A 10,968-nucleotide genomic window follows, 5' to 3' on the forward strand; every position below is an offset into this window, starting at 1 on the left:
TACTCTAACCTTCATTATAATACTCTAACTCTCATTATAATACTCTAACCCTCATTATAATAATCTAACCCTCATTATAATACTCTAACCCTCATTATAATACTCCAACCCTCATTATAATACTCTAACCCTCATTATAATAATCTAACCCTCATTATAATACTCTAACCCTCATTATAATACTCCAACCCTCATTATAATACTCTAACCCTCATTATAATACTCTAACCCTAATTATAATACTCTAACCCTCATTATAATACTCCAACCCTCATTATAATACTCTAACCCTCATTATAATACTCTAACCCTCATTATAATAATCTAACCCTCATTATAATACTCTAACCCTCATTATAATACTCTAACCCTCATTATAATACTCTACCCTCATTATAATACTCTAACCCTCATTATAATACTCTAACCCTCATTATAATACTCCAATCCTCAGTACTGTCATTATAATCCTCCATGTTCATTCCACCTTGGGACTTTAGACTGGTGCTTGGCCAACCTAACTTTTGCATGTTCTACCCTGGCCCCACAACAAACGTACCCCCACACACACACACACACGCACACGCACACGCACACAGACACAGACACAGACACACACACACACACACACAGACACACACACAGACACACGCACACACACACACACACACACACACAGACCTGTATAGAGTTGGCGGACACTCCCCAGGCGAAGTCACAGGGGAAAACTCCCTGAGCTGGTCTGTTCTCAGGCAGCTGGGGAAAACCATTCTTCTGGATCAACTTCCTGTAACCATCATCATCATCATCATCATCACCGTCATCACCATCATCATCACCATCATCATCATCACCATCATCACCATCATCATCACCATCGTCATCACCATCATCGCCATCACCATCGTCATCATCACCATCGTCATCATCACCATCGTCATCATCACCATCGTCATCATCATCATCATCGTCACCATCACCATCACTATTAACATCATTATTAATTGTATCATCTAACCAATCAATCCCCCCCAAAAAATGAATGAAAAGCAAAACAGACTTGTAGAAGTTGGCGGAGGTCTTGGGCCTCCTCTTGAGGTTGTGTGTGTTGAAGTCGACGTAGTAGAGGCCTCTGCGTATATCATACTCTCTGTGCCATTCAAACCCATCCAGCAGGGACCAGTGGGTGTAGCCAATCACATTCACCCCGTCGTACTTGATCGCTACGGCGACAAGTTCAAGTTCAGAAAATATCGTCGCATAAACAGTATGAAATGAGACGCTAGTTATACTGAACAAAAAATATTAAACGCAATATGCAACAATTTTCAAAGATTTTACCGAGTTGCAATTCATACAAGGGAATCAGTACATTTGAAATACATTCACTAGGCTCTAATCTATTGATTTCACGTGACTGGGAATATAGATATACATCGTTTTGATGTCTTCACTATTATCCTACAATGTAGAAAATAGTTTTTTTTTAAATAAAGAAAAGCCCTTGAATGAGTAGATGTTCTAAATCTTTTTGACCGGTAGTGTGTGTGTATGGTCGTCACTAGCAGGGATGGGTCAAAATTACAAGAGGTACTGTTGCATGTCGGTCTAGATGATTTATGGGTTGATCATGTTAAAATATTGAATCAATCGCCTGTCTACGGCGCAGGAACCACCGACTCGCTGCATTGTTCTATTATCAAGACAGCTGCGGGTAACTGTTAAACTGCTTCGGACGGCTCGTGAGGTCTTCGAAATATCTGTCCATTTAGGTGCTACTTTTATAACTGAAGAGTTTTCTTGCATAGCTTTTTTTTAAATTATTTTTTTTACCATCAGAGTAGGAGTAAACGTCTCTATTCTCAACACTATGATCAAGATTCAACACCGAGATGCCGTCTGGGTACGGACCCAAGAGCTAGCACGACTGATTCAACCTCGTCAGGTATTCAATCAAGCCCTTAACTAGGTGATCAGGTACCTAGTTCAGGGCAAAATTGTGAAACGTCTGGGGGTCACCGAGGAGATATATGAGAACCACTGATCTAGAAACGGGGTTATTTTGGAGTTAAATGTTTGGGTTCAGAGAGAGGGGGTGGGGGAGGAGGACAGGGATGGGTGGATATAGAGAGGCAGAGAAGGAGAGGGGAGTGGACCCTGGTCTAAAGCAGTGCATGATAAAGACTGAACGCAGAGTTCATGATCGAAACCGTACAGTGTGTGCGTTATTAGCCAATGCTACTCACATTTCAGTGTCTCCATAATGAACCTCTTGAGGTAATACATGTTCTTAGAGTCCTCTGTCTTGATGTCTCCCTGGACAAACCTTATATGTAGGAATTACAGCTTTTACAGTTCAACACAGACTACAGTTCATAACAGACTAGAGGTCAAAACAGACTACAGTTTATAACATAGACTACAGTTTATAACATAGACAACTGTTCATAACATAGACTACAGTTTATAACAGACTACAGTTTATAACAGATGACAATTCATAACATAGACTACAGTTTATAACATAGACTACAGGTCAAAACAGACTACAGTTTATAACATAGACTACAGTTTATAACAGACTACAGTTCATAACATAGACTACAGTTTATAACATAGACTACAGTTTATAACATAGACTACAGTTTATAACATAGACTACAGTTTATAACAGACTACAGTTTATAACAGACTACAGTTTATAACAGACTACTGTTCATAACATAGGCTACTGTTCATAACATAGACTACAGTTTATATCAGACTACAGTTTATAACATAGACTACCGTTCATAACATAGACTACCGTTCATAACATAGACTACTGTTCATAACATAGACTACTGTTCATAACATAGACTACAGTTTATAACATAGACTACAGTTTATAACAGACTACAGTTTATAACATAGACTACAGTTTATAACAGACGACAATTCATAACAGAGACGACAGTATCAAAACAGACTACAGGTCAAAACAGACTACAGTTCATAACATAGACTACAGTTCATAACATAGACTACTGTTCATAACATAGACTACAGTTCATTACACACTACAGATTATAACAGACTACAGATTATAACAGACTACAGTTTATAACAGACTACAGTTTATAACATAGACTACAGTTTATAACATAGACTACAGTATCAAAACAGACTATAGAGTATAACAGACTACAGTTTATAACATAGACTACAGTTCATAACAGCATAGTAACAGGGTAATAACAGGGTAATAACAGTATAATAACAGGGTAATAACAGCATAGCATAACATAAGAGACTAATCATCTTTCTGTAGGCATTAACTCTGCCGTGGCTTGTTGGCCAAAGTCTATGGCGAAATGAATGGGTTTTTTGGAGGGGTTTTGGATAAACGCTGAAAATAAGGTTTGTGGTAAACACAGGCTAAGGATATCTTATAATATCCATCAGCTAACGTCACTTATTCAGACCCCTTGACTTTTTCCATATTTTGTTAGCTTAAAGCCTTATTCTAAAATGTCTTTTTTTTGTATGTTCCCCTCATCAATATACACACAATACCCTATAATGACATCACAGTACCCAATAATGACATCACAATACCACATAATGACATCACAATACCCCATAATGACATCACAGTACCCAATAATGACATCACAAAACCTCATAATGACATCACAATACCACATAATGACATCACAATACCCCATAATGACATTACAATACCCCATAATGACAAAGCAAAAACAGGTTTTTAGAAATGTTTGCAGATACAGATAAATATATATAAAAAAATCTGAAATATCACATTTACATAAATATTCAGATGGCAGCGATTACAGCCTCAAGTCTTCTTGGGTATGAAGCTACAAGCTTGGCACACCTGTATTTGGGGAGTTTCTCACATTATTCTCTGCAGATCCTCTCAAGCTCTGTCAGGTTGGACGCAGGAGTCTCTGCAGAGCTATTTTCAGGTCTCTCCAGAGATGTTAGATCGGGTTCAAGTCCGGGCTCTGGCTGGGCCACTCAAGGTCATTCAGAGACTTGTCCCGAAGCAACTCCTGCGTTGTCTTGGCTGTGTGCTTAGGGTCGTGGTCCTGTTGGAAAGTGAACCTTCGCCCCAGTCTGAGGTCCTGAGCTCTTTCGGCGGCAGGTTGTGGTTAGAGCTTTGGACTAGTAACCGAAAGGTTGCAAGATCGAATCCCAGAGCTGACAAGGTACAAATCTGTCGTTCTGCCCCTGAACAAGGCAGGGAACCCACTGTTCCCCGGTAGGCCGTCATTGTAAATAATAGTTTGTGCCTAACTGACTTGCCAAGTTAAATAAAGGTAAAATAAATCTGTTTCACCTGTTCCTGTGATTGTCTCCTCCCCCTCCAGGTGTCGCTGATTTTCCCCAGTGTATTTATCCCTGTGTTTCCTGTCTCTCTGTGCCAGTGTATTTATCCCTGTGTTTCCTGTCTCTCTCTACCAGTGTATTTATCCCTGTGTTTCCTGTCTCTCTGTACCAGTGTATTTATCCCTGTGGTTCCTGTCTCTCTGTGCCAGTGTATTTATCCCTGTGTTTCCTGTCTCTCTGTGCCAGTGTATTTATCCCTGTTTCCTGTCTGTGTGCCAGTGTATTTATCCCTGTGTTTCCTGTCTCTCTGTGCCAGTGTATTTATCCCTGTTTCCTGTCTGTGTGCCAGTGTATTTATCCCTGTGTTTCCTGTCTCTCTGTGCCAGTGTATTTATCCCTGTGTTTCCGGTCTCTGTGCCAGTGTATTTATCCCTGTTTCCTCTCTCTGTGCCAGTGTATTTATCCCTGTGTTTCCTGTCTCTCTGTGCCAGTGTATTTATCCCTGTGTTTCCTGTCTCTCTGTGCCAGTGTATTTATCCCTGTGTTTCCTGTCTCTCTGTGCCAGTGTATTTATCCCTGTGTTTCCTGTCTCTGTGCCAGTGTATTTATCCCTGTTTCCTCTCTCTGTGCCAGTGTATTTATCCCTGTGTTTCCTGTCTCTCTGTGCCAGTGTATTTATCCCTGTGTTTCCTGTCTCTCTGTGCCAGTGTATTTATCCCTGTGTTTCCTGTCTCTCTGTGCCAGTGTATTTATCCCTGTGTTTCCTGTCTGTGTGCCAGTGTATTTATCCCTGTGTTTCCTGTCTGTGTGCCAGTGTATTTATCCCTGTGTTTCCTGTCTGTGTGCCAGTTCGTCTTGTATGTTTAGTCTAGTCAACCAGCTTGTTTTTCCCCGTACTCCTTTTCTATGATCTGTCTGCCCTGACCTTGAATCTGCCTGCCCTGACCTTGAATCTGTCTGCCCTGACCTTGAATCTGCCTGCCCTGACCTTGAATCTGCCTGCCCTTCGGTACCTCCTGGACTCTGATCTGGTTGGGACCTTTTTACCTGTCCACGACCATTCTCTTGCCTACCCCTTTTTGGATGATTAAACATTGTAAGACTCCAACCATCTGTTTCCTGTGTCTGCATCTGGGTCTCGCCTTGTGCCGTGATACCTGAGCTCAATTTTGAGTCTCATAGCAAAGGGTCTGAGTACTGACATAAAATAAGGTATTTCAGTTTTTATTTTAATTACATTTGCAAAAAAATAATAATCTTAAAACCTGTTTTCACTCTGTCATTATGTTGAATTGCATGTAGATTGATGAGGATTTGTAATGTTTTATTTTCATCCATTTTAGAATGGATGCAACGTACCAAAATGTGGAAAAAGTCAAGGGGTCTGAATACTTTCCGTTAACTGACTGATATTACCTTATAGAACCAAAACCTAATAAACTTAATAAAATATCCTAAACTGGTATTAACCTCAGACCGTATTTGTGTTTATCCCAAAACCCCATTCTTTCCCCATTAATTTCCCCCTTATGAACGGCTGAACGTACCAGGGGTAACTCATTTTCGTTACATAGGATTACAAGCTGGCGAGCTCGATGTCCTCTGTCCTGATATCTCCCTGGACAACCCTGTGTTATTATGTAGTAGTAACAGTTATTAGTACAGTTCATAACATGACATAGACTACAGTTCATAACATATAACATGACAAAGACTACAGTTCATAACATATAGCATGACATAACATAGACTACAGTTCATAACATATAACAATGCACAACCCTGTGTTATTATGTAGTAGTAACAGTTATTAGTACAGTTCATAACATGGCATAGACTACAGTTCATAACATGACATAACATAGACTACAGTTCATAACATATAACATGGTATAACATAGACTAAAGTTCATAACATGTAACATAGACTACAGTTCATAACATATAACATAACATAGACTACAGTTCATATCATTTAACATAACATAGACTACAGTGCATATCATTTAACATAACATAGACTACAGTGCATAACATATAACATGGCATAACATAGACTACAGTTCATATCATAACATAACATAGACTACAATTCATAACATGACATAACATAGACTACAGTTCATAACATGACATAACATAACATAGACTACAATTCATAACATGACATAACATAGACTACAGTTCATAACATGACATAACATAGACTACAGTTCATAACATATAACATTACATAACATAGACTACAGTTCATAACATATAACATGACATAACATAGACTACAGTTCATAACATATAACATAACATAGACTACAGTTCATATCATATAACATAACATAGACTACAGTTCATAACATATAACATGGCATAACATAGACTACAGTTCATATCATAACATAGACTACAGTTCATAACATATAACATGACATAACATAGACTACAGTTCATAACATATAACATGACATAACATAGACTACAGTTCATAACATATAACATGGCATAACATAGACTACAGTTCATAACATTACATAGACTACAGTTCATAACATAACAGACTACAGTTCATAACATATAACATAGACTACAGTTCATATCATAACATAACATAGACTACAATTCATAACATGACATAACATAGACTACAGTTCATAACATATAACATTACATAACATAGACTACAATTCATAACATGACATAACATAAACTACAGTTCATAACATGACATAACATAGACTACAGTTCATAACATAACATGATATAACATAGACTACAGTTCATAACATATAACATTACATAACATAGACTACAATTCATAACATGACATAACATAAACTACAGTTCATAACATGACATAACATAGACTACAGTTCATAACATAACATGATATAACATAGACTACAGTTCATAACATGACATAACATAGACTACAGTTCCTAACATATAACATGACATAACATAGACTACAGTTCATAACATACAACATGACATAACATAGACTACAGTTCATAACATAACATGACATAACATAGACTACAGTTCATATCATAACATGACACAGACTAAAGTTCATATCATGACATAACATAGACTACAGTTCATAACATATCACAACATAACACAGACTAATGTTCACATCATGACATGACATAACATAGACTACAGTTCATATCATAACATAGCTGCATCTCATCCATATCACAGTCTGAGTTGTGGTATATTTCCATAACACGACACAACGCGATGCACAACAGTAACCTACCAGCCACTCTCTACAATGTAGATGGGTGGGTTGTCGTACTCTGCTCTGATCCAGTATAGCAGCATCCTCAGGTCCAGAACTTCAATCTGGCCAAATTTGAGACTGACGTCAATCAGCTGGTAGCTCAGAGAAGGACCATGGGACAGAGCAAAGAAGTCAGCGGTCCCCCTCACCTCATCCCTCTCTGCCTGGATAGAGGAAAGGAGAGGAAATGAGAGGAGATGAGAGGAGAGGGGAGGAGATGAGAGGAGATGGGGAGAGATGGGAGGAGAGGGGATGAAAGGGGAGGAAAGGAGAGGGGGTGAGAGGAGATGAGAGGGAATGAGAGGAGAGAGGATGAGAGGAGATGAGATTTGAGGAGAGGGGATGAGAGGAGAGGGGATCAGAGGGGAGGAGGGAGAGGGGATGAGAGGGGAGGGGATCAGAGGGGATGAGGGGGAGGGGATGAGAGAAGAGGGGATGAGAGGAGAGGGGATGAGAGGAGAGGGAATGAGATGAGAGGAGAAGAGAGGGGATGAGAAGGGATGAGAGAAGAGGAGAGGGGAGGAGAGAGGGAAAGAGATGAGAGGAGAAGAGAGGGGATGAGAAGGGATGAGAGGAGAGGGGAGGAGAGGAGAGGGGAAGATAAGGGATGAGAGGAGAGGGGAGGAGAAGGGATGAGAGGAGAGGAGATGTGATGAAAGGGGAGGAGAAGAGAGGAGAGGAGAGAGGGGAGAGGAGGAGAGGAGAGGAGAGGGGATGAAAGGGGAGGGATGAAAGGGGAGGAGAGGAGAGAGGGGAGAGGAGAGGAGGAGAGGAGAGGAAAGGAAAGGAAAGGAAAGGAGAGGAGAGGAGAGGAGAGGAGAGGGATGAAAGGGGAGGAGAGGAGAGGGCAGGAGAGGAGAGGAGAGGAGAGGGGGTGAAAGGGGAGGGATGAAAGGGGAGGAGAGGAGAATAACTTTCAATCTGTTGCAAAATAGAATAACAATATAACTTTCTAAAGGGAACAGGGTCCTGATCAAAAGAAGTGCACTTTAGAGGGAATAGCGTGCCATGTGGGACGGAGAGGAAGGGCCTATTCTATTCTACGTGACAGTGTGAAGGAGGGCAGGTAGAGTGGGGCTAGTCTCTATACTAGTACTCAGGTTGAGAAACGGTGCCCTGGGTCTAGGCTAACCCCGGGCTACGTGCCTGTGTGAAGGAGGGCAGGTAGAGTGGGGCTAGTCTCTATACTAGTACTCAGGTTGAGAACCGCTGCCCTGGGTCTAGGCTAACCCCGGGCTACGTGCCTGTGTGAACGAGGGCAGGCGGTGGGACAGGTTGTGCTTCATGCTAGGGGGGTAATCTCCATCAATGAAGAGGGGTCTGGCGAACCAGCCCAACACAAAGTCCAAGGACCACTGACACGCCTGCAGGCTCTCACGCCGTGTCCTGCTGGGCTTGATCCAATGGGAGGCCAGCGCCATTGAAACTTTCCCCTGCTGCTGGGGCCGGTAGTGGCGGTCGTAGAGGTGCCACGCTGCAGCATGAGCCTGGGGGGAGGAGGGGAGGAGAGGAGAGGAGAGGAGAGGAGAGGAGAGGAGAGGAGAGGAGAGGAGAGGAGAGGAGAGAGAAAGAGACAGAGACAGAGACAGAGAGAGAGACAGAGACAGAGAGAGAGACAGAGACAGAGACAGAGACAGAGAGACAGAGACAGAGAGAGACAGAGACAGAGAGACAGAGACAGAGACAGAGGGATGGAGATAAATTGTTTTGAATGTAAAGAATATATATATATTTCAAATGGGATTATTCTGCTTTTCCATTATTTTATTTAATGTATTTGACCATTTAGAACACAATTCAAGCACACAATGCATTTTAAATCATGCAGAATATCAAGACAAAATAATTGTAACAAATTACAGTATTTTTACATTGTGGTCCTCTAATGACGACAGTGACATTCCAGTGAATAAACTCTGACGCAGAGTTGAACAGTCCTAAATGTCCTAAATGACATCCACATTCCCTTCATAGTGCACTATTTTGTACCTGGTCAAAAAAGCATTGCACTATATAGGGAATAGTGTGCTATTTTGGAAGGGGACCTGTGATTTAGTGCTCTCACTCTCTCACCTTGAGGAGGTTGTGTCCCACTCTAAACGGCAGGTCCGGGTCATTCTTGATTCCCGGAGCCACCTTCCCAGTACCGTACCCGTTCCACGCCACCAGGAACGGGTTGTCTATCGTGATCCAATACTTCACATCGTCACCGAATGTTTGGAAACAGAAATCTGCATAATCACGGAAAAGCTCCACGAGCGCTGGGTCGCTCCACCCGCCGAACGTTCTCTGCAGGTTGTCAGGTAAGTCCCAGTGATATAGCGTGATCACCGGCTGCACGTTGATCTCCTTCAGCTTCCGTATTAGCGTCCGGTAGTAGTTGGTACCGATCTCGTTGTAGCTACCGCGGCTGCCGTTTGGAAATATCCGCGACCACGAGAGAGAGAAGCGGTAGTGACTGACCCCGAGCTGTTTGAGCGCCCGGACGTCGCTTTGGGTGTTATGGTAGCTGTCGCTGCCAACGTCCCCGGTAGCTATCCGGTTCCCGCCGCGCGTAAAAGTGTCCCAAATGGACAGGCCCTTCCCGTCTTTCTCAAACGCACCCTCCACCTGGTAAGCTGCCGTTCCAACCGCCCACATGAAGTTGTCAGGAAAGGTGTCGTAGAGGAAAGCTTTGTCACCGGGATAGTCCAATTTACTAAACCTCTCCCACGTCTTCAACCCAGCGCCCGGACCCGCGACTGCCCGGTACAACTCACAAGAAATGACCAGAACAAACGTCATGAAACGAGGGAGTTGCATCGCGCCGACTGCGTTAAGTTGAGTGAGGTCATTTACCGTGATATAAACCATTATAGACTTAATTATACAAATCGATATCCTATATAATCCATAAAACCAATAGCTAGGCTACTTTAGTAGGCATATTGTCCCTACTTGTTGTGTTCTCTGAAGCGCAAACAGCCGGTTACTAGCTAGTCTATAAACGCAACTGGATGCGACAACTCCAGCACCTTTCCCCTCCTCTTCCCCCGGGACCCCGGTTAGCAGCAGCAGATCTATCAATGATTAGCCAAAAACCTTCCACGCGTAACTGACGGTCTCCGGGAGCCGGTCAATGTTACCGACCGATAATGACCAATCTCTCTCCAGGCAGGGCCATTAGCACAGGAAAGACAGATGACACTGTTTATACACCATGAGAGGAAGGGGCAATAGGAATCTCCTTTAAGTCCCAAATGGTGCCCTATTCCCTTTAAAAAGCACTATTGACCAGTCTCCCTTACGGCTCTGGTCAAAAGTAGTACACATTATAGCAAACAGGATGTCATTTGGGAAGTGACAGGTAG

The 10,968-nt window shown here is 42.1% G+C and overlaps 1 protein-coding gene across 1 annotated transcript in view; it reads right to left on the reverse strand.

Moving 5' to 3' along the window:
- The window catches only part of kl (klotho), a 47,451-nt gene extending 36,792 nt beyond the window's left edge, over positions 1-10,659 (reverse strand). Inside the window, exons 1-6 of the mRNA XM_036989527.1 lie at positions 9,692-10,659; positions 8,863-9,105; positions 7,595-7,782; positions 2,247-2,326; positions 1,061-1,223; positions 682-787 (exon numbers count right to left, since the gene is read on the reverse strand). Of these exons, the coding sequence (XP_036845422.1) occupies positions 682-787; positions 1,061-1,223; positions 2,247-2,326; positions 7,595-7,782; positions 8,863-9,105; positions 9,692-10,471 (1,560 nt within the window). The 5' untranslated portion in view covers positions 10,472-10,659. The remainder of the gene's footprint in view (positions 1-681; positions 788-1,060; positions 1,224-2,246; positions 2,327-7,594; positions 7,783-8,862; positions 9,106-9,691) is intronic.
- Between the last annotated feature and the right edge of the window lie 309 nt (positions 10,660-10,968).

This window comes from Oncorhynchus mykiss, chromosome 10 (genome assembly GCF_013265735.2).
Source record: "Oncorhynchus mykiss isolate Arlee chromosome 10, USDA_OmykA_1.1, whole genome shotgun sequence".
Taxonomy (NCBI): domain Eukaryota; kingdom Metazoa; phylum Chordata; class Actinopteri; order Salmoniformes; family Salmonidae; genus Oncorhynchus; species Oncorhynchus mykiss.